General features: G+C 40.2%; 3 protein-coding genes and 1 long non-coding RNA gene across 4 annotated transcripts in view; 2 read left to right on the top strand and 2 right to left on the bottom strand.

Annotated features, from left to right (window-relative positions):
* LOC145448336 (uncharacterized) overlaps positions 1-24688 on the top strand; it is a 200509-nt gene that overhangs the window by 62020 nt on the left and 113801 nt on the right. The gene's annotated exons all lie outside the window — the stretch shown is intronic.
* Positions 12409-16652, top strand: LOC145448314 (uncharacterized). The gene is made up of 2 exons (XM_080326691.1): positions 12409-12623; positions 16136-16652. The coding sequence occupies exons 1-2, from the start codon at positions 12481-12483 to the stop codon at positions 16551-16553; spliced, it is 561 nt and encodes a 186-aa protein (XP_080182817.1). The 5' UTR covers positions 12409-12480; the 3' UTR covers positions 16554-16652.
* Positions 16596-18320, bottom strand: LOC145448313 (uncharacterized). The gene has a single exon (XM_080326690.1). It carries the CDS (start codon positions 18104-18106, stop codon positions 17069-17071), a length of 1038 nt encoding a protein of 345 aa, XP_080182816.1. The 5' UTR covers positions 18107-18320; the 3' UTR covers positions 16596-17068.
* LOC145448025 (desumoylating isopeptidase 1-like) lies at positions 21657-24348 on the bottom strand. Its single transcript, XM_080326331.1, has 2 exons — positions 23959-24348; positions 21657-22700 (listed from the first exon to the last, which is right to left on the bottom strand). The coding sequence occupies exon 2, from the start codon at positions 22284-22286 to the stop codon at positions 21789-21791; it is 498 nt and encodes a 165-aa protein (XP_080182457.1). The 5' UTR covers positions 22287-22700; positions 23959-24348; the 3' UTR covers positions 21657-21788.

Genomic DNA, 24688 nt, shown 5'->3' with positions numbered 1-24688 from the left:
AAATAGTGCGCAGATATCAGCTCCGGAGCATGTCCGAATACAAATAGTGCGAAGATATCAGGTCTGGACCATACCTGGATTCTTTTGGTGCGCAGATGCAGGTCTGGACCATACCTGGATTCTTTTGGTGCACAGATATCAGCTCCGGAGCATGTCCGAATACAAATAGTGCGCAGATATCAGGTCTTGACCATACCTGGCGCTGTTTCCTGCATAGATATCAGGCCCGCAGCATGTCTGACGCCAAGCGATACGCAGATATCAGACCCGGAGTATGTCTGGATACAAATATTGCGCAGATGTCAGGTTTGGACCATGCCTGAGCGTATTTCTTTGGTCGATATCAACTCCACATCATGTCTGGATGGAAATGGTCAGGCCTGGTCACTGGTCAGAGCTGACCAGTAACAGACCACTTACAGTTATTTTGGAGTCCTCGCAGGCAGATTTTGCCTGCTTGCATCACTTAGGCTACTCTAGTGCAGGGGTGTCAAACTCAAGTTGTTTCGCGGGCCGCATTCAAACCTTCAGAACATAGGGGATTAGGGGTTCTATTCAAGCGACACGTTTATTCGCAAATAATGGAATTTGCAAAAATCCGAGTATTGACTGGTTGAATATAGTTACAAACCGCTAAAACAGGGGCTCTTACGACGATATAAGCATATTTCTATGATCCCCTTGTTTCAGTCGTAATCTGGCGTTAACTCTGCGTATGCGTTGGGAGGAATACAAGAGATTTAACTGCAGACGTGGCCGTTGGAATTCGGTTCATTTAAATCGCGATTCGTTTTCCTCTTGTGGTCGGGAACCTTTTCAGTCAGAAGTGATACAGTAGTGCGAACGCAGATATTTGAATTACATTTTTGTAACTACTATATTCTCCATATATTCATGCATGCAACGATTTCACATTGGCGTTTTCGCTTCTGTGAATAACTAATTCTAAGTCAATTTTTCCATAAAACTCTGAACTCAGTGTTCTCCATTTTGGCTTCCCGGAATTGCGTGTCAATGTCACCGAATTTTTGCTAATAGTGCTAGAGTGAAACCACAAAATAATAGTTAAAATGTGGCCTATGCACATATTTGACCTTTGTTGCATTGAGGGATTATTTAATATAAGTTTCACGGACTAAAAATCTCAACATTTGTTAGAATTATGCAGGATAATACAAGCATTTTCCCATCAACTCGGAATTTTTTCGCGGGCCGGATAAAATCGTCTGCTCGTATGTTTCACACCCGTGCTCTAGTGGTTATATATCTTTGTACTACATCCAATTCTACTTGAAAAAATTTTAAGGAAATAATAATACTTTTTTACACTTTGGATTTTGTAAAGTAGAGAGTAGTATTGGCACATGTTTCTATCACGTTTATAAGAATAATTGTCATCATAAATGTTCAAATAGCCTCACACTCCTTGCGAAAAGAGTGTGTATTCACACCCGAAGGGCAGAGAAGAGTGGTACAAGAAAACATGACCGAACTAAGAATTATATAGCGGTCGTAAATCCTACGTGCCTATACGTGCATACCATTCTACGTTACTATGAGCATGCAGAATTTGGATTAAAATGTTGTAGGCTAGGCTACTGTATTTATACCGCGGTTTAAATCTGAGGTACTTTCAGGTTTGGTGTGTCATGAGTACATAGTGTCGTTCAAAAATAACCTTTTTTCCGGATTTCAGCCATTCACTGATTAAATTGTCAGGTTACCCTAAAAAACGCTGCACGCCTAATTTGGTTCAATTTAAATTTTAATTTATTAGAAAAAATGTTTAAAAAAATTTCAAATTTTCCTGTCAAACCCCCGAAATTGTTGAATTTTCTTCAAAGACAATGCAAAACAAATTTGAATCAATTCCAACTAGTAGAAGCGGAGTTATTTGAGTTTTTCGTTGATGATTCTCGGATTACACTGGTCTACAAATTTCAACTTTTTTTTCAGGTTTGGGTTTTGACATCTGATTTTGGCTAATTTTTGGGCGCTGATTCCGAAAATGGCCTCAGATTTTCTCCATCAACATCACGTTTTTGAGATATGAAATATCCCTAATTTGAAGAAAAAAATCAATTTTTGACCCCCCTCTGTTTTCAAAACAAGGAAATCTGATGCAATAAACAAGGTTTTATCTGCAATAATCCAGCTTTAGTTAGCAAACAGGCATTCTATATTATGTTCAAACAAATTTGCGTTGTATTTATTAAAATTTCATGCCTTGGTATAAAAAATAAGCAGGCAAAAGAGCAACTAACAAAGCTGGTACAAGCGTGACATTTTATCGCAATAAACAATGAAAGAAGATCATCAGAACATCAAAACCGTTTTCAAAAAGTTGTAGTAGCATGACCATGGCTGGCTCATATGTCTAGATTTGAAAACGGTGAACTTTTTGCTGGGGCTACACCGAATACCCATGTTTCCTATGCTACCGGGACAGCAGGGTCAAGGATCACCACTGAAACAAAGATGAATGGCCTCCAACGCTCACCTTGACGCCCGGAGACAACAATATCATACGTGATCAGTTTGTTGATATAAAAAAAGATCCTCTTGCCTCCTCTTCACATCAAACTTGGTCTCATGAAACAATATGTAAAAGCTTTAGATTGTGAAGGGGGGTGTTTTAAAGGATATATGTTATGCTTTTTCTGGTCTCAGTGAAGAGAGAAAAGAACTGGGATTTTCAATGGACCTCAAATTAGGCAATTGTTAAAGGAATAAAATCTTGTGTATAATCAATGTTGCCATTGGAAGTTAGAGCTTGGAATGCTTTCGGTGCTGTTTTTTGGGAAACAAAAAAAAAACAGAAAATTATAAAGATCTCTCAAGGGAGCTACTGCTTATAGTTATGAAGATTTGGGATGCAGGATGAGCATTAAAGTTAACGATTTGAAAAGACATGCGGATGAGTTTAGACAAAACCTTGGGAAAGTTAGTGAAGAACAGGGTGAACGTTTCAGCCAAGATATTAAAATTATGGAGGCACGTTATCAAGGTCGGTGGGATTTATGGATTCATTTATTTGCCACACCAGTAAAAATCCGGTACGAGCAAGGACAAGGACACAGTTGCCACCTGTACCTGGATTTTCGTATGATAGCCGACTATTGATGGAATTAAAAAAGAAAAATTCCAGATGCTGTTCGTAAAAAAAAGTCCCTCAAAATAGAATTTTTAGGCTTATAAGTGCTGAAGACTTAATATTTTATGAAAGCTCTTTTTTTCACTGTTTCTGAACTCGCCCTGCCCAAGTCCCTGTCTTCAGAATTTATGTACTTCATTGGAATGTCTATGTGCATATTGTGTGAACTGTAGGCTGTAATTCAGATCATACCTTGCTACTGTCCTATCCACATGTTCGTCAGCATAATGTAGCATTTAATTTTATTATGGTTGCTCTTTTGCACGCCTATTTTTAATTTCGGGGCATAAAACTTTAATAAAGACAACTCAAATTTGTATGAATCTAACATAGAATGCTTGTTTGCTAATTAAAGCTAGATTATTGCAGGTAAAACAGTGTTTATTGCATCAGAAGTCCTTGTTTAGACAACAGAGGGGGGTCAAAAATTGAATTTTTTAAAAAAATTAGGGATATTTCATATCTCAAAAACGTGATGTGATGGAGAAAATCTGAGGCCATTTTCGGATTCAGCGCCCCAAAATTAGCCAAAACAATTGTCAAAACCCAAACCTGAAATTTTGTGTAGACCAGTGTATCTACCAATACACTATTCCCGAAGAATCCGACACGGCTCGGATTTCGTGCTAATGCGTGAGCCCAACAAAGCGCAGATGGTCGGAGTTTCCCATTTAGCTGTTTAAAAAGTATTTACCATGTTTGTCGACCAGGCCTACCTGCGTATTCGATTAAGTTGACCGTCGCAACGCTCTATTTGTGTCCGGACATGCGCCGAAGCTAACATCTGCGCACTGGTTAGGGCATTATATGTTCAATGCTCGCATAGGTGCTGCGTCGTCCAAATATCATATGATCGACCGAAAAGATCATCGCTCCATCAAATATGCCGGACCTGATGTGTGGAACAGTATCCCGCCGGCCATCCGACAGTCGACGAGCATGTCCACATTCGAAATACAAGCAATTACTACTAAATAAATACAGTCCATCCTCAAGATTACCGGACCACGACTGACCTATCGATCTCGCTTCCCATGACATGCCGCCCTATTTCTTGTCGCATTCTTTTTCTATACTATCTTCTTTACTTTCATTCAGTGTGCATGCCTTCTCTTTACATCGCCTAGGCCAAGGTGGGTGTCAGATTCCATCGACTACTCCTTGTCGCTTCGACATCTTCCTGTCTTTTCATTGTATCGCATTTTTGTGGTGTATTGAACTGATAAAATTGCTAATAAACCAATGATGATGAAGATAATGATGACATTGTCTAATATTTTCCTAGTCCGCCGGCTTTAATCGCATGTGCATTATGAGAAATGGGAGAATTCACACCACGTGCCTTTGTTTGGCGTAAATTTTTTGTGAAAATACTGTCACTCCACATCCATTCCATACGAAGTCCAGACTTAACTTAATTAAGTGTTGTGGAAATTCAATTATAATTGGTAGTTCATGAAAACACCGTCTTGGTAACGCTCTCTCTCTCTCTCTCTCTCATTGGAAGAACATCAAATAGGCTACTTCTACTTAACAAACTGTAAATAGCGATGAGTAAATCACGAACTATAAACAAGTCGAAATAGGGTAAAATTATATTTACTTGAGTAAGTACTGGATGTAGCGGAAAACTAATTAAGGACTTCAAAAAAGTAGAGGTAGGCTACTGATCACCTCTGTCGATGCCATATATGCAATCATGGCTGACTAAAAATAGTAGGCATTGGCTAGAATGGATTGGTACCTCTTCCATGAAAATCATTTTGCAGCTGTAGTTCAAATATGGTAGCTTTTTGAGGAAAATGGCTGCTGCCAGTTTTTTCACATAGTCAATTTTAATTTGAGACCACATCGTAATCGGAGCGCAGTGGCTCTATAGCTAATTTAGCACCATTGATCAGTTGATCACGTGCGCAAAGATCCAACAAAACTTGAAGCGATGGCGTATGGAAGTACTAGGCGCCGACTTTTATTTTTTACGAGGTGGCGAAGTCTTGTGGCGTCATAATTGTTCCATGTCGATGACGTCATCGTCGCACTAAAACGCACTTTACTACATGCCGCTGGTGTACGTGCAGCGTCAAACCGCGTGACGTTTTCATATCGGCACTGCACTCATTATTATCAAACCATGCAGTCGAGTTGCGTCGAACCCAAATCAGAATTTAAGTCACTGATAATATGGAATTGCATCAATGTTATTCACGCGCAACGCGCCATGTGAGTAACGAAATACACTACGCACTCGCATGCCAAGTAACATACGACAACTCTCGAATATTTAAAGCTGACAATAGGCCTTTTGCAGGACTTCGATCACGTGACTAGATACGCATAGCAACAACAAATTGGTTAGCAAGCTACTTTCTCGCGCACCTGCTTCAGTGCTAAATATCGCATAGTGTACTGTTGATTTCTGGTTGTAAACGTTCCGGAAATTTGTTGTGGAAGTCATCAGAGATTCACCTATGCTAGATGTCAATCATGTACAAAGCATTTAGAATGATATCGTCAGAATTACGCAGAAATCCATCGGTAACCTAGTCGTATTACTGTACTCAACTCTGATCATATGTACTTAAATTTATGCATTTGAAGTAAAGCGATTGGCTTATATTCTGGTAAGAGTATTTGTTAGTTCAAGCAGTACTATTTGTCTGTTGTGGAGCCTGATTTTGGATGGAAGATATGGCTGAAGCAGCCGGGACCCGCAAGGATCAGGATATACTGTCTTCTGGTTTGGGTGCGGGCGGCCTGCTATAAAACAAATGTCGCTGAACACATCGGAAGTATCTTTTGGGAGAACCTGCCGTCAAGACTAAGCAAATCAGTGCACTTTATTGTTGCCTTATACAATGCCAATTTTATTACCACTACTTCGCAACTGCGATTGAAGTGGATTTGGCAAATCACACTCGATTTTGATAAATAGTTGATGTCACATATGTGCGATATTTAGCGAACTAAGGGAAGTAACTATCATATAACTCTTAGAGCAGCTCAAACGCAGTGACAAGATCGGTCATCCTAAACCCAGACGTGGTCATTGTGAGAAACCGAGTAGAAGTAATGCCTTAATTTATACTCCAGTACAAGTAGCACTAATTACTTCCAGGACATGTCCAAAGTACTTCGAGTGGAAGTAGAAATGAATTTCTGAAAAGCGGTCTAGAAATTCGTTACATGAAGTAGATTTGGTTGTGGGTCACTTAGTTTTAGAAATTGATGCCATGTGACAACTGTAAATATTGCATGTTGCATCTTCTTGATCAACGCAAAAGGGTGATGACACCACAAATAAGTGCAATTTTCAAAAATTAATTTAGTTACCGTGGTACTGGGGCTATTTTGCCCAGTTCAACCTCACGCTTGAAGGGGATGCAATCATGCGCCAAAGCTACATTCTAGTTGACAAAATCCCAAACCTGACAAAAAAGTACTACCTAAAAAGTGTCAAGTAGAAGTGGAAGTAGCATAAACTCATAATGACGCTAGTACTCAGATAAAATAGTACTTCGTTGCTGACCCCCTCTGTGTATTGGCTCAACCAACTCAGAAACATCCTCTAAAGACGACTAACATTGTTTCTTTCGCATTGACTCCGTAATATTCTGAACTTCTGATATTCTTTGATTCATTGAATTTACAAATAAACTTGCAAAGAAGATCGATTTATTAATTTTTGTGCATTCGATACCCAGAGCATAAGAAATAGTTGAAGAAAAATGGATGTTAACCGTATCAAGTTCAATAACTGCCGAGACTGTTATGCCTATGTATTTTCTTCTACCTCCATAGCCACTTGTCTAGACATATTCATAGCATCCACGGAAGAGCGCTTGTCTTGCTGTACACAAATGAAATATCATTTTCAAAGCAGACGTCAACATCGGAAAAGAAGTTCAGGACAGTTAGTCAGTGGTCAGATAATCTGCTGACATTTTCTGTTGGCATGAAACCACGCTGCCTTCCACCGCATGACCAAATTTTATGTGGTGATAATAATTGGCTCCAGGCTGAATTCTTGACGAGGGCATCATCAATTTCTTAGTTGCCTATGTTCGGCTCTCTTGGGATAGTCCATCAGATCATTAATCCGTATGCATGTGGTATAGCAATATGTCTTGAAACTCAAGATATTTGCACTGTGCCATAGAGTCAAGTAATCCAATCCAGGCAATCAATCAAGTAATCCAGGCCCCGGGACAGTTTGTTTCACCCTCAATTGGAGCTGATGATCATTTTCCTTCGGGTAGTGGCACTTGGCAGCATGACAGAATGATCAATAACTTGTAATATAGGTGTAGAGGTCTGAATATTTTGAATTGTTTAACTGAGAAGTCATACAATAGCTTAGGATATTTAATATATATATGGTATGTAGCACATTGCATGAATTCATAACACATCAACGTACTGGCACTGGCAGTCATTGTCTCTTAGGCCTAAAAATAGCAGTATCCTATATATATTGCAATCGATATCAATCATCTATCATCAACTACCGCTACAATACAACTATAGTATACTATCCACACCTAACTTAATGCTGCAATAAATATCACGCAGTCAATGTCCTGCAATGTCGAATTTTGTGTCATAAAATCATAGTTGACTACCAAATAACGGCAACAATGTCGATCATTTTGACGCAAGGAGTTTACATAGTTCATGAATCAAAGACATCCAACATATTTGAATCCTTGCGCATCTCCATGACACTTGCGAACGTTTACAGCCCGAAAACGATAATATACTGTATCCGAAATACGGCTACGTTACCGACGGATTTCTGCGTAATTCTGACGATATCATTCTATGTGCTTTGTACAGGATTGACATCTAGCATAGCTAAATCTCTGATGACTTCTACAACAAATTTCCGAAACGTTTACAACCAGAAATCAACAGTACACTATGCGATATTTAGCACTGAAGCAGGTGCGCGAGAAAGTAGCTTGCTAACCAATTTGTTGTTGCTATGCGTATCTAGTCACGTGATCGAAGTCCTGCAAAAGGCATATTGATGATTACAAACGCGAAATCGCGCAGCCAATCAGCAATTGTCTCTTGCGGTTTCTTGCTTAGCGTTTACCAACTCGCATCGCGGCAATTATTTGCAGATTAAAAGAGCGAATTCGGCGGCATTGGTGCATTTTCCCATTTATGTTCGCGAAGCAATTCGGGAGTGCATCGGTCAATTCGTAAATACAATTTGCATGTCGACGGCCGCCAACACATATTAATTGAATTACGTGTTGACGGCCGCACAAATTTCCTTCTACGGCCGCAGGCTGGACACCCCTGGGCTAGAATTAATCCCACTTCCGGGCGCATGCCGGGATCTTATCAATAGAAATTCACTGTCTATCTAATGCCTAATAGTTTAATATTCGATATTGTTGTTCTCGATACGAGTACATCCAGCAATCAAGTTTACCGGAATGTGAAAGGTTTACTGTTCAAACGAACCGAATAAAATCAGAATTTGTGCCACCAAGAATCTTGTGATGCATCAATATTTGACAATGGCATGACATGGCCTACTGCACGTTAATAATGAAAGGAACACTGAAAAATGACTTTGTGCGACAATTTCTGAGTACGAATATATCAAGTAGAGTAGATAACAAGAAGTGTGGATGATGACAAATGAGAAAGCGTGTATTCTAATCAGTATCGCTACGAATGGGTTTTGAGTCTAACACCGTATTGAGTACCTTTCGTCTTGACAATTGTTTTCTCATTATATCGGTGTTCAAGCTGTATTTCTGCATTTCCTGAATAATGGCACAGACAAAGCCTTGTTAGAGAAACGAATCTGCGCCGAAATGAATTCCAATTTGCAGACACACACCAACACACCTTCCAATTTCGCGCTCCGATTACCAAGACTATCACGAAGCGAGCTAGCTCACGAATGGTTTTGTAAACGAATACGAATATGGGCGCACATAATTTAGATTTCAGAAAAGCAGAACGTCTATTTGGGTGCCTGATCGGAAGAGGAGATCTAGGATGGTGCTTCTCAGCACACGCTAGGCGTGTATAGCAAGTCGACAAATTAGGGGGATTTGGATCTTATTTTTCAAATTCACCAATGTAGCATCAATTCAATTCGGGTTAAGTACATGTGTAAATGGCGATCATATAATCTCTTCGTATTGACGATTTTAGGCGTATGATAAGCTTGCCAAAGAGTCGGGGAGTGCTGTCAATAGGCGAGGCCCTGATCTCTGGTGAACAATTAAATACGCGCGCGTTACGCAGTCTCGGCGACAGTTTTCGCAAATCAAAATGTCCGAACTTGATGGCACCGATTTCAAACCTTAGTCGTCTTTCAGAACTCAACCCATGATATACGTCTTCTGATCATTACGTTCAAGTAATAGCGGGAATCAATTACGCACGTTAAAGTCTGTTTGTAGCGATTCGATGTTATCAGTTTTGCGATGTCGCTTTTTAATCAATATCACATAAAACAATCACTAATTTAGCGTAAACTCGACCACGTTGTCTCCAAACCAGCGAAAGATAGAATACAAAGCATGCTAGGCCCGAGACGCGATAGTTAGGCCAGCAATGATATATTTCACACCAGGCCTATTGCAGATGCTATCGTGTAGGCCAGCGATGATATCGTGCACAGCAGGCCGAAGCCGCCAATGCAGATGCGATTGCGCAGGCAAGCGATGATACAGTGTGAACTGAGCCTATTGCAGATGCGATTGTTCAAGCCCGCGGTACCAGGCTTGTTCGCTACGCGATAAAGCAGGCTAGCGACGATTGCCACGCGCACGGGAATGATTGACCTAATTTCGCGACCATCTCAGCGGAAGATCATCACAGACTCTTCTCGCTAATTGACAACACATTTCTCGCAAATCAGCCGCACGGAACACTGATAACACAATTATTGAATTGCAACTGAATATCGGTTAGAAAGATCATTTCAAAATGACGGGGTTTCGCGTTTCAAATAGGGAAGTTCGACCCCCGGAACACCCGTGGCTACGCGCCTGACGCACGCATCGAAAACGTCTCTGACGAGGTCGGCAGGTCGCATTGATTCGCCTGATTACTAACTACTGGTCACAAATCACTTGGGCGTTTGGGCATTTTGTACGGGGTGGCCGCCACCTCGTAAATATGGTTACGAGGTGGCGCAGCTACTGGTCACAAATCACTTGGGCGTTTGAGCATTTTGTACGAGGTGGCCACCACCTCGTAAATATGGTCACGAGCAATGTTCCCTCTCATTTTTGACGAGTTTGCGCACACTCACCAATCTACTGCGCAGACCCTTGGACAACATTGCGTAACGACTAAAAAAGGTCATCACTTCGGATGTTTTGTGCGCAACATAGATTTTCTGTGCGCAGGGACCGTGTCAGTACTGAGCATTTGCTCACGTGCGCAGCTTAGAGGGAACATTGGTCACGAGGTGGCTGCGCCACCTCGTAAGTCGGCGCCTATGGAAGTACATATGATAAAATAGGCCGTATGTGCACTACGCCGGGCTGTGGATTCGGTAGATTTTACCACCGACTCCAACTCCGACTCCTGAGTCTTTAAACGTACCGACTTTGACTAATTTCTTAAGAGAACTCCGACTCCAACAGTATTATAACTTTACTTCGAAAATTATATGCCACGGTGACGGTTAAATTACTATCATATAACCATTAAACATATGCAAACATATACGATTAACGCAAAAGACATGCAAAATTGTTTCCTTGTGGCACAGAATTATTCACTATTCAATTAACATGGAAGAATGCCTTTCTAAATATCCTTCTTTTTTTCATATTTCATAAGTTTTTATAATGTGGACTCTCTAATACCCCAATATGTGTGTGAATCATTCAACGATGACATATATCCAATCTTGTACAATTATAATGTAGATAGAACAATCGAAGTGTAGCTCTTGTGTATGAGTCAGCAACTAATGCAGAGATGTAACTTACTAGTTTTTTCATTACACACTATAACTGAGTACAATCACACACACTCTCTACTACTAAGCATTGGTCAGAAACGAAATTTAGGAAGTAGTCAAATAGCATATTTCTATCTACATGCACTTGGTCAAGTATTCAAGGACTAGGACTTGCAGTCTTTCTTAATCATTTGTTCGACCCAAGCAGCTGAGCTACGCTACAAATACTTTTAATTTTGATTAAGTTCCAAGCAGCGTTTGGTTATATTTACATCAATTTATCAATTTTACAAAACAAGACGATGTATTTAATCTGTCACAGTATCATGGATGGTATAATTCCAAATATTGCATCAAATGTGACTTCCGTATGGCGACGATGCAGGATGCATATTGCGATTTTCTTTTTCAATGCAACTAATTGCAATTTGCAAATAATGTCCAATTTTATCAATATCGTTACTCAGAACAGTGTTTGATGGTGCACAAAAGCCCTATTCTAGTTATTATTAGCAATTTAAAGATACCTTTAATGAAACAAATTGTTTTCATAATAAATAAGTTGGAGTCGGAGTCAGGGTCATTTTTACAGACTCCGACCCGGACTCCAGCCACTCCAGTTTCCACGACTCCGACTCCATTAAGCGAAAAATTGCGAAACTGCGACTCCCACTCATCAACCCTAGCACTACATGGATTCATTGAAGACAATGGCATTTGGAAATACTACTATTGGAATTATTTATGATAGTTTTAATAAAAATATCTACCTTAAAGCAGATTCGAGAGTGGATATTGGAGTTTGGAGTCCGATTCGAAAAGGCTGTGATTCGTTTTTGCCCAGACCAAATTTTATAAAAGTGACAAAAAGTAGGTTACATAATAGCTAATTTTGACCTGATCGATTAGATAAATATAATTAAATTAGTATACACCACTACACCTTAGTGTAAGATGTGTCTCTTGTCAGAGATTGATAGCGCATAAATGTATATGTTCGTCACATGTTTCGGTATACATCCGGACCTCAAGTATTCGCTTAACCGCTTGCAAAGTGCTCTCAACAATTCATGCAATGTTTGAACAGCGGTACCACAAAAATATGACATGAGGAGTTGGGAGTATACAACACATGATCTATGTATCCATAAGTGTTGGGATGACAAGGCATACGAATGGGCTCAACGATTAAGGACACGTAGTAACTCACATATGTTTCTGACTGAAGGGAAAACAGAAGTATTTCTAACTAAACTAGTACCTTGAGGGTGCATAGGAAAGAATTCCTTACCGAAAGTAGGTGACATCAGTCGTTACCGGAATGATTGACTGATTGAAGTAAATTGGTCATTCTATAGATTCTAGGTCGCATAGTGTAGAAATGGGACTTGTAAATGCGATTTTTCAAGCAGCGATATGGGTCGCGATAATTGCAATGTTATGGAGAAAATTTGAACAGCCCGTGCAAGAAACGTTAGTGACAGCCGGAGTCCTTGAGAAACGGTTGACATTGGATGACGTGTGGTAAGTGCTAGAGTCAATCGCAGCATGCAATAGTCCGATTACACATAATCATAAACTTCATATAAATGATCAAGGCCGGCCTGATATGAACAGGATTCATATCATACTCAGGATATCCACCATGCTTCATCAGATGTTAAGCAAGTCAAGGACAAACAATATCTATCGACTAAGTAATAATTAGGACCTATTCTTATCATTGGTATAACAGGCTATACATAAATACGTTGAGAAATGGAAGAAAGCGAAATCATCAAATATAGAAACTGTACAATATATAATGGTATACTGCCACGGCGGATGCCAAATTGATGAACCGTACAGCACGTATCATCCTCGTTTCGACATCTTACTATCTGTTCACTGCATGGCATTGCAATGCACTGTATTTATGTGTCGCATTTACGGTTGCATTTAAAACAAATGGTAGTTTTAAACATGTTTTAAACAGGGTTTAAAAGAAAGGCCTTTTAAAAAATTGTTTTTTTTCTTCAAGTTGTAAAATTATGCCATAATTGTGTAAATACTTTCCAAAGTAAATGTTGTATGCGCCTATCCTATACGGTCAATTACCACATGATATAGCCGACGTATACGATATGATTGGAACCCTCAAAATAGTTGGTTCGACAGCTATAGTACGTAGATGTTTCGTCAAAGGAGCTATATTTACCCTATATTTTCAATTGTCAATGCCTATCTACTATGACGACACAATTGAATATTCATGACGTCATGGCTAAGAAAACATGTTTTAAACAGGAGCCTTGTTTTAAACATGTTTGTTTTGAATTGATTTTTGTTTCAAATGCAACCCTAGTCACACTGTGTGTCGCGTAGATCATCGACGTATAGGTATAATGTGTTGTACATAGATGGTTTATGGCAGGGGCGGGCGACTTCTCCAGTGGGCGGGCCGGATTGCTGAATCGATACATTATTCGCCCATTTATACACATATGCAAGGAATAAATCGTATTTAATGAATGTATTTCAATGACAGCAATGTCATTTCAAAGCCATTTCTCGTCGACAATGACGGAAACGATGGGGATGTGAGAACAGCATTGTCATACAGCAGAGATGCCACTGGGATATTTCGGAAAAACTCAGACGTGGACGCTAAATAAACCCAGATTCTATATTTCACTTAAATTGCTATTAGAATTAGATAGCTGTAAAACTGGAAACTGACAGTCATTATTACAGTCATACAGTAATAGAAGTAAGTTTTAGCCCTTGATAATGAAATTACAACAGTTCATACTACACATTTCGCCCGGTTAACTAAACAAATCCCATTAAAATATGCTGTTTTCCTCTTAACTCATTGCTATGAAACAATTGGTGCGCGGCGTCAATGACCAACACTGTATTATATCACCGCGCTACGAATGCTTATAACAATGCCATTCCTCATCTCTGAGGGTGATTTTCAATATTTCCAAGCAGTGACCTGGCCAGTGTAAAGTAACTTTAGATTTATTCTCCTGGGATAATGTCACAGGCATGTTTAGTCGAAAAAAACTGCCAAATCATGAAATTCATGGTATATTCGAATGCGCTGATACCCAGACAGAGTGTCGCTGTTGGAAGTTTATATACTCAGATCCCCAGGTGCATAATATAAGGTTGTCATGTTACCTATTGATACATGACTAATCCATTGGAATGATACTAGCATTCGAGTCTTAAATCGTTTTAAATAGTAAAACAACGGTTCCAATGTGTTGCCCTATGAACATCGCATGACTTTCTGCGACTTGGAAGTTAACCGTATTCAATGAAGCTCCATATCGCATCACGCCGATGCCTCTCATTTTACTAGTGAGACAGTGTCTCAAGACTCGTTACGCCGGTACAATGACAACGAAATCTATCGACAATGACGCAGAGATATCTATAGAATTCTACAGTTCTATATATCCATGCTATGGCGAACTGAAAGAGGTCTATTTTACGACATTATGATCTTACTAATCCAATATTTAATTTTTGAGCTTACAATTGACATGAAGAACATAATGTTGAAAAAACCCAAGATTTCAAGGACAGAAACTCAGGTGATGCTCGAAAAACCCAGATCTGGGTGGAAAAACCCAGGAGTGGCATCTCACAGTAGGGTTACCATACGTCCTCTTTTTTGACTTTTTTGAAAGTGTCCTCGGAGGACGCCCTTTTGTCTTCTTTTTTGAGAATTTAGGTCATATCTACTGCAAAATTGGACTGATATAATCAGCACCGGAGTGGAGCACCGGTGGGTATTTTGAGAGCTGGGCGGAAAGTTGACCTTTTTTTTAGTCAACCGACCGCAAAGTGTGAAAAATTTACCGTTTTTTGAGAATTCTCCTCCGGTTTTGCAAGTCTGAAAAAGTGTCCTCTTTTCAGATTTCCAAAATATGGTAACCCTATCATACAGCCGCCGCCATGTCTGCTTCTCTCCGATCAATCAACACACGGTGAAATCCATAATTAAGATTTCCATGCGTTCGATAAGCCCGGTACCCCAAATTTACCAATATATCAATTCATTAGGGTTGAGTAGGCCTATTGGTAAATTCCGATAATGCAAGCCTTCTCGCTACGACGAACTTAAACGCGTATAAGCTCTACTACATTATGGTGCTTCATTAAAACTTCAACAGCAAATAGCGTAATGATTAGACAACTGCACGGAAGTTACAATGGACATTGGACAATCGTACTTCATAACCGCATTGCGGTCAAGTAAAACGATAACACTTTTCGGTCTCAACACGCCGGCGACATCATGTAGCATTTTATGTGAATTGAATAAACATCGATTTTGTACGCGTCCCAGCGATTATCAATCATCGGCGACATAAATCACGACTCCATGTCAATTTTTATGATCAAGTCGTCGGTCGTCGCATGTCATCGTCGTGTTTTCGTCACCAACTCATCATCATTTTACGTAACAACGAATTGCACCTTCCGAATATTCGTTAGTCGATTTTATGGAACAACGTGACTTCTTCGACAACGCGGTTTGCTGAAACCCATCGTCATAAAAATGTTTTGCCAACACGTACGACTGTTCATTGCATGCTACGAAAATTATCCCGCATCATTACTAGTACGGCACGAAGAAATGCCGTCGCACTTCCGATAAATCTTGTATCGCACCAGCCCCATGTGGGCCAGATGAACCCTAATCTTAATTATTATGACTTGATTTCGAAGCGGGTTTGCTGCCCGCATGTTTGAGACCTCTGCCTCACACGATTTCGCATCTACCTATCTATCACTGAAGATCTATCTGCACGTCACTAGTTTCGGCGCCATAACAATATCGAGATACAAGGTTTCGGCCAACATGCGATTGTCGTTTTGGGTCCAGGTTCAACCGGGCCAGAGTTAGAGACAAGGTCATTTTGGCTGCGCACATCGCATGTTGACTATACCTGATGTCTTGCGATATGCTGGCGCCAAAACGGCCGTCGCCGAACAGTCCCGTATCCACACATTTCAATGCTGACCGTACATTTCAGTGAGTGGATCGAAGATTGCCCGACCATGCACAATCTACTAGGATGCGAGCTCAAGTCGAAAATCCCGGAGGCCGGCGGTAAACCTAAACTGCGCGTCAGAAGCAAACTTCTAAAGAAGAAAACCTGCGGGGACCGCATTAACGACGCGCTCAACGCCGCGTTCCTTTGGTGCCAAAGTTTCATCATTCCAGAGGAATACCAAATGCCTTGCTTGTTCGGAGATTGCGGCATGGACCAGGAAATCAAACGCCAAAAGGACATTCTTATGTTCAAGGATAAGAAAGGCTCGAAATCGGCGCCGAAATCGCCGCTGCGGCCGCACAAAGCCGACAACGAACCGAAAAATGCAGAGGACGGATTTAGTCCGACGCCCCACATGGCAGCCAACGATGAAGATACGCCCAAACCAAATTTCTGAGGACTATTGTAGAGTGAAACAGAACTAGTATATAAATATGAATTATCAAAATTTGTAAAATATTCTATTGTCCAAAAAATAAAGAGATACGCGATGCAACTGTAAGTCACGAAAATGGGAGTGGCCTAGAAGGCACGACTCCATGCATTGCATATACTGATAGATACGATTGTCAATGTTATGGCATGTGGAGACCCCTTTTTCTGGTTTCCAGCCATTCACTGATCAAATTGTCAGGTTAAACTAAAAAACGCTGCTCACCAAATTTGATTCAATTCTAACAAGCATAAGGTTCCGCAGATCCAATTATAATTTTTAATTTAGGATTATCCTTGATTGGTGGGTAATCCGAGAATTATCGACGAAAAACTCACAGATAAGTCCGCTGACAACTTATCAGTGAATGGCTGGAATCCGGAAAGAAAGTTATTTTTGAACAGCCCTGATGGTCAATTGTCATTCTCGCACATTAGCACAAAAGTAACAGCAGCGGAGACAGAGGTGAGGATGTTAGGTTAACGCGCCACTTTGCGATTAAACCCCGTGACAGCTTCGAGCCAGCTGCTTTTTTTCACGGTAGTAGTGCCACAAGGAGACTTAATGGTAACAAGCGACGGATTGCCATTATCGTCATTTCGGTACTTCTGAGATGAATCTCGCCTTACCTCGGCGTCACAATTGTCAACATTTTTAGCATCAACGTCGAATTGCATTGTCATGCCGGGTGAATACGACAATTCAACGTCGCCCGTCTCGGACAAGATATCAATTACGTTAGCTCTATCCGACAAATGCATGTGGACGCTGCCGTCAGATACCACAGTTACATCCCCTTCAGCAGTCCCTACTGTGACAGGACCTCGCGACTGCAATCGCGAACTACCGTGGACGCTTCTGATTTGAATTCCCGTCTCGGATGCAACGCGAAAATTTTCCGCGTACACGTCTCCTACACTCGCATGACCGCACTGTGACGTCAAACTCACATGATGACCCTGAATCTTGTTTGCGCTGATATCGCCTTCCGCGGCTGTCAAGCTGATGTTTCCTTTGACGGTTTTTCCGCAACGAATGTCGCCGCATTCAGTGACGGCGTGCAATTGCGTGCTTTTCAGGCTTCCAAATTCGATGTCATAGTTCTCCGATCGAATATCGACCGTTTCGTTTTCTATATCTGCGATATTTGCGCTACCGGTACCGTTGAGGATTATGTCAAGATCGACGCGGTATGGTAAACACAGTGTTACGTTCGTTCTCATTTTCTCACCGACGCGTATTGAAGCCGCCTGATCGTCGTGATCGTATTGAATCCTCGGGCCATCCTGGGACTCGGAAGACTCAATGAAATAGTCTTCTTCTACGTTACTTGTCAACCGAAGGTCAACATTGTCCAAAATAGCTTTCACTTTCCAAAAAGGTTTCACCGCAAGTTTCGTTTGTTGATGGGCTAAGTTGCTCAAGTGAAACCGTGCAGTTGGAAGTTTGGACACTTCATGCTTGATACAGACTAATTTCCTACAACAGGTAGAAAACCGGGCGTATATTGCATTCATTATCGACTCAATCAATTAATATCTACTCTACAACACAAATAGAGTATAAAATTAGAACAGTAAACAAACAATACAGCAAAGGGCAAAGCACACAGCTCATTCTGGGAACCAATATGAACAACAAACATGCGAGATGTGACGATCATTATCTGGTTGCACTTTATACGGCCTTACTTATTAACTGGAACTGTCCTCATCCCCTTCGGATGTACTTGTAACCAATGTTCCCTCTAATTTTTCACGAGTCTGCGCAAATACGCCAACTCACTGCGCAGGCCCTTGGACAACAGTGCGCTACCAGGCCCCCAATAGGGTGATAAACCGAACTTCTGGGGGGCTTCGCCCCCCAGACCCCCCTCGGGCTGCACGCTTTCCCCCTCAATTTTTCCCTCTAATTTTTCACGAGTCTGCGCAAATACGCCAACTCACTGCGCAGGCCCTTGGACAACAGTGCGCAACCAGGCCCCCCATAGGGTGATAAACCAAACTTCTGGGGGGCTTCGCCCCCCAGACCCCCCTCGGGCTGCACGCTTTCCCCCGCTACTAATCATCTGTGTCTGGTCTTCGTTTAGTGGGCGTTCCAACTAAACGCGCGAAGCGCTAAAATTTTCTATAATTCATGATCAAATCGGTCAATATCATCGAGAAATGCATATATTGCTATCAATTTTAATCCTGTCTCTGCTCACGTAATCACATTTACAGGTAAAGCTGATCGAGTGAGATGTGTTAGTAGTATAATTGCTCGCTCGTGAAGCGTAAAATACCGGAAGTCAAGAATGTTGCATTTCGAAGCCAGAAACGCAGCATTTTGAGCTAGCTAGCAGTCGAAAATCAGCCTATGGAGCTTCGGAAAAGCGTCATTGTGGTGCTTCATGGACGTGCATTGTGTATTTCGTGGAACTAATTACACTGTATATCGTGCATATTGTTGATTTTCCACGATCGGTTTTGAAAACAGGTGTTTTTAATGTGTAGTGACCTACATATTCCGCGGGGACAAATGACTATGGTATCCTGTCCACTGAATCACTATAGTGGTTATATCGCGAATTGTTTCCCGTGGAACAGGTTGGTCTAGAAGCAATCCGTGAGCGTACACAATACGAACCAAATACAACCGCTCAGCGCAAAACTGACTCACTGTGTTAAGTATATCACGAATCACAGATGTATACATTTAATGTGTTTATTAGGCACCTGTAATCAAGCTCTTTACAAAAACACGAACAATTTTATCATTCTCACATTTTTTATCACCAAAATAATTTAGATACTGTTCAGTTGAAAAACCTTGAGATCTTTTAATTAAATATGAAATACAATGATCAGCGCACATATCAGATTTTTTTACTTTGAAGCTGTTGCCTGGTAACGGTGAAGTCCTCTGGACCTAGAAACTCGACTATCTGAGGTTTTAGGGGTGGGATCATAACCATGTTAGCTTTAAACACGTTTCTACTATATATGTGTAGATTTCGCGCCCCCTTATCGTCATATCACAAAACGCAACCAGCATGCTATAGCCAACCTAACGGATAGTTTGGAGGCATGGGAGGTTACGACTATTGATGAGAGATTTTTAAATATGAAATTCATACTAAAATACAGAGCTGTAATTATGAATTGGAAGTAAATCACGCAGAGCGCGAGAAAATTTTTCAGTTGAGCTCAGCGTCGCGATCCCCTTCAGATGCTTTCATGACCTCAAGGGGCACGGGTCCCCCAGGTTGAGACCCACTGCCTTAGAATTATCATGGTGAAATATAGCCTACTAAGAATAAGTTTAATCAAGTCCCCGCATTAATTCGATTTTTAGTACGCATTTTATCAATATTTTAGTAAGTTTCTTCAGACTCTCGCGGGCCGCACAGTCTAGATATACCTGAAAGAAGATTTGGTTACTTCTTGTGACTTTAATTGTAACGGTATAATTTGCTACTTTGACTTTACTTTGAATCTGGATTAGGCAAGTGAGGTACGTATAGGCTGCGTAATCGCGTCATGTTAACGAATGGGCTTGATAGTAAACGAATTTCAGCTTCAATTTATACATCCTAATGTTTTAGTCCATACACAGCAACATTAAAAAGTAGGTTTTATATTTTCAATTTCAAGCAACCTGTCGCGGGCCGTACAGAATAGCTCCGCTGGCCGAATTTGGCCCGCGGGTCGCACTTTGCTCAGGCCTGGTATAGGGTATCTTGGGTTTGGAGAGGTGAATAAGACTTTAGATTAGTTCATCATCTCCCATCCACTACTACCATATGCATCGTAGTGCTCCGACAAGGCAAAAGTTCGTTTAATCCTGAAAGTCGTCATTTTGTGGCTATTTCCCTGAAAAATTGCGTTAAATAATCCCCAAAGGCAACACGCTTTCAATATCAAATACTGCCCCTCAATATCCCCTCTAATTTTTCACGAGTCTGCGCACACTCAACAACTCACTGGCGCGTTCCCTCGGAAAACAGTGCGTAACGACAGAAAAAAAGGTCATCACTTCGGCTTTCTTGTGCGCGGGATACGTTTTTCTGTGCGCGGAGACTTCGTCAGCAGTGCGCGGCCGCGCACGCGCGCAGCTTAAAGGGAACATTGCTTGTAACATCCCTTAACACACAACTACTTATACTTTCAACATCGCATTACACAGCCTACAGCAGTTGGTAAATGGCGTCAACTTATAGTTGCTGATAACAACAACATATGGGCAATGGACATTAGGGGTGTTCGAAAATGATTTTTTCTTTCAAACTGTGCTGGCTACTTGATAAAATTGCTGGGTTACCTACAATTTTAAATTAAAGGCTGCACACCAAATTTGGTTCAATTCCAACCAGTAGCTGCATTGCTACAAGAAAAGAAAGTTATTTATTTATTACAAAATTTTTTGTTCACCCCATGGTCTTTTTAGGTACCGGTAGTCTATAGAAACGATAATCGAATTTGGCTCGATTCCAACCATAGAAGTAGAGCTGTTGCAATTGGAAGATTCGGATTTGAACAAAATAGTATTTACGGTGGCAAATTCTTCAATTATTTATCATAGTTCTGCCCACCATAAACACTATGATTTGAAATCTCTAATTTTGAACATGAATAACTTCGTTTCTGCTGGTTCAAATTGAGTCAAATTCGCTGTGCATCGTTTTTTCAAACACTCGAACAATTTCATAGGGTAGCCACTAGCCAGTATTATTTGAAAAAAAATAGATTTATTTATATTAAAAAATCAATAACTTTTTCTCTGATAGCAATGTCACAATAGGTTGGAATTGAGCCAAAATTGGTGTGGTTAGGTAACCCCCTATTAGTTAACCTAACAATTTTATCAAGTGGCCAGTATAATTTGAAAAAAAAGGTCATTTTTGAACACCCTTAATGGACATGGAACATCAACTCTTTCTTTGCTCATGATTACTGCATTTGGAGCTGTCAATACAACTAAAACATTTCAATATTACTGTACCCATTTGGTGGAAAGCTATACTAGGAACATTTAGGCATGGGCATGCGTCATATTTATGAGTTCCTCAATAGAATATAAAAAAGATAGAAAGTGCAATTTTAATATAGTTGACATAACGACACATTTCAAAAACAGATAATCCATTTTCGAACAGTTAGCAGAGAAACATATGTGACGTCAAATATCCGTGTTTTAGCATTCGCCCATAAGTTTGATTCAGCGTTTGGAATTAAAATTTCTGGTACTATGTCCCGAACTCGGCGTCACTTGCGTATTCTCAAGCATACTTTTCAACATCTGTCCCATGGGGGTGGTGAGCACTTCGTTTGGAAGGTCAGTGATATAGGATGGAATACTTTTACCGGTCAGAAATTCAGCGGCTTCCGCAGAAAAATTATTGCAGTTGTGCTCGAATAGATTGTACGAATCTGGCTTGAAAGAGTCGGCGCCCAACTGAGATAAATACTCGTAGAACATATTAGACGGGACCTCAGTCGAGCCAAGATCCACAACATTGTCCGGGGCTCCTAATATTGTCCCGTGCGGTGGACAGCTTTCTATTCCCATACCACCAAAAAAGAATTCTTCACCATAAACCACTATTGATGTATGCCATATCCCATCGAGAGATCTTCCTAATATCATAGGAGCCAGTTGTCTTGCCATTCCTTTTGATATATCATATATGAAGAGCTTTACAGCTTGTGCTGCCATACTGATCTAAAGACAATGTTTCGACAGTTTAATATTCTTTAGATATCAGAAACACATACAATATCAGAAATGAAAAAAAAATTAAGGCAGTCCAAAAATTGCTTCCTAGTTCCTACACAGATCAAAACTATTCTTGTCAGATCTATTAAAAGAACTGTAGGACATTGAAACAGAACAAAGCATATACATAATTCTCACTATAATTTTTACTAAAAATTTATAGAATTGAAATTTGCTGCACAATTTGGAACCTTGCTATGAAATTGAAATACCGGTACGGATCTTTCACGATTTTGCAGCAACACGATAATCAGCTGTTCAATATAGAATTAATGAGTCCTCATGAATGAACAAAACTGAGGCGAGATCAGTAATATCAGATTCACAAATAAGCCCACCATTATCTGGAATTTCCTTCTCTGCCCTATCATGCACAGAGGTGGTCAAAGTAGTCAAGAAAGCTACTCAAGTAGAAGTAGCGATGAAAAAATCTACTCAAGTACGAGTAGAAGTACTTCTTCCACAAGCCACCTAAAACTACTTGAAGTAGAAGTAGAATTGACTGACTTTGAATCTACTCAAGTAAGTAAGTAGTTTTGCTAACAGTCTTAATTCATTCGCATGGACTGTCAGAGCTGCAAATTGAGCTATGCGGAAGGTGCAGAGAGCTTGGTTCGTATTGATGCATCCGAGGAGGTATCAATTTTTGACAGAATAGGTATTCTTTCGCAGCATGGGATGCAGAAGATAATATTGATATGAAAATGTGATAGTAACGATTTGTTTACTAGAAGACTTCGTTTTAGAGAATACCATAGCATGGTGCCCTACCCCATATTATAAGGCTCAAAGTTTAGACGAAAAGCAATACGTAGAAGTTGTATTGGATACCGTTTCATCACTTTGCGCGATTAGTATATGTTAATAACAAATATTGTGGATCGTTAAAGCTATGTTTAGTGTAGCTTTATTTTCGGAAAATAGAGGCATTACTACAGTTGCTTTTATGCTTCAACATGTATGTTCCTCAGACAAAAGAACTGAAAATAATTAGAACTCAAAGTATGATACTTGAAATTTAAAGTGAAATAGAAATACCTCTTCTAAAAAGCGGATAATATATTTCATTTCTTCTGTCCATAAAGCTTCAAAGGTGGTCCGCTAAAACAGGTGTGACGTTTAAAAAAGCCGGATTTGCCAGATTAGCAGGACACGTCATGGGCTATCATATTACGATATGATAAGTAATTGCTAGATTGCGAAAAGGTAGTTTCAAACGTTATGGTGGCCATATTTACTGAGATGAAATATTTGATATGGGTGACAAGCGACCAAGCAAAGAGGTACCTAAATTATATTCACCGAAACTTTCGTGAAAACATATTTGTCACTTCACAACTACTGTGCGCGAAGCGCAACAAATTTCTGGGCTTTACTTGACTTTTATGAATATCAAATATTGGTACTCCGTGAAAACAGCCCCGAAATTCCTCAGGCTATCTTTTGTATTGGGGGATCAAACTACTTCTACTTGACAAACTGGAAATAGCGAAAAGTAAGTAAGTAGATAACAAAATATTGCGAAGTAGAGAAAATCAGATCTACTTGAGTAAGTACCAGAAGTAGAGGAAAACTACTTGAGTACTTCCAAAAAGTAGAAGTACTTCGTTACTGACCACCTCTGATCATGCTCAACAAATCATGATGGCAGTGGTATGTTTCTTAGTCAAAATTGAACAATATATTAAGGTTAGTTTTAGAAGATTTTTCATAAGCAATTAAGCATGGTTGTAATTGTAATAGCGCATGCAATGAAATGAATTCAAGTATATAACACAGACCATCATAAACAATAATCCATGAAGGGAGAAGAGTAATTGCAAGTAAATAAGAGAAAAGAATTAACTGAATGCGCTTTGAATCAATTCGAAAAGAAGTCCGACTTTCCAAAAACGAACCTCCTGAATGGGTTTAGTCCGTCATTATCATTAAGACATCTTCCAAAAAGATTTCAAAAGCGATCAAAATTGTTCTATTAAAAAAAAATATATTCGTATATTTATCCATCCTTTTTGGGAACAAATTTCAGCGAGTCTGAGAATATTCAAAATCGCGACGCCCCCTTAGCGGGGCCGTCTTTCAAAAATTCATGTCCTAGTCCATTCCCACATTTGGCACAGGATATCTTCAGTGCAGTCGGAGACTCTGGCACTTTCCTCAAGCTGTCGTCATGTATGACTTCGTTGAAAGCGGGCCAAGGCGAGGAATGCTCATATTTGGAAGCACTTGAAAACAATTCGTATCCACACGACGAACAAGCATAAATACCGGGCTTGAAATGATCTTTATACTTCTCCCCTCCATCGAAGGAGCAAAACGACATTCTTAGCAGTGATTATCGC

Source organism: Botryllus schlosseri, chromosome 10 (assembly GCF_051294905.1).
Source record: "Botryllus schlosseri isolate E-star chromosome 10, Bs_hap1, whole genome shotgun sequence".
Taxonomy (NCBI): domain Eukaryota; kingdom Metazoa; phylum Chordata; class Ascidiacea; order Stolidobranchia; family Styelidae; genus Botryllus; species Botryllus schlosseri.
Note: the sequence above shows the minus strand (reverse complement) of the source record. Positions and strands in the feature narration are given on the sequence as shown.

Coding starts and splice junctions, on each gene's coding strand:
- LOC145448025 (XM_080326331.1), bottom strand. CDS start 22,286: ATGGCAGCACAAGCTGTAAAGCTCTTCATATATGATATATCAAAAGGA.
- LOC145448314 (XM_080326691.1), top strand. CDS start 12,481: ATGGGACTTGTAAATGCGATTTTTCAAGCAGCGATATGGGTCGCGATA. Junction 12,624..16,135: donor TTGACATTGGATGACGTGTG/GTAAGTGCTAGA, acceptor CGTACATTTCAG/TGAGTGGATCGAAGATTGCC.
- LOC145448313 (XM_080326690.1), bottom strand. CDS start 18,106: ATGAATGCAATATACGCCCGGTTTTCTACCTGTTGTAGGAAATTAGTC.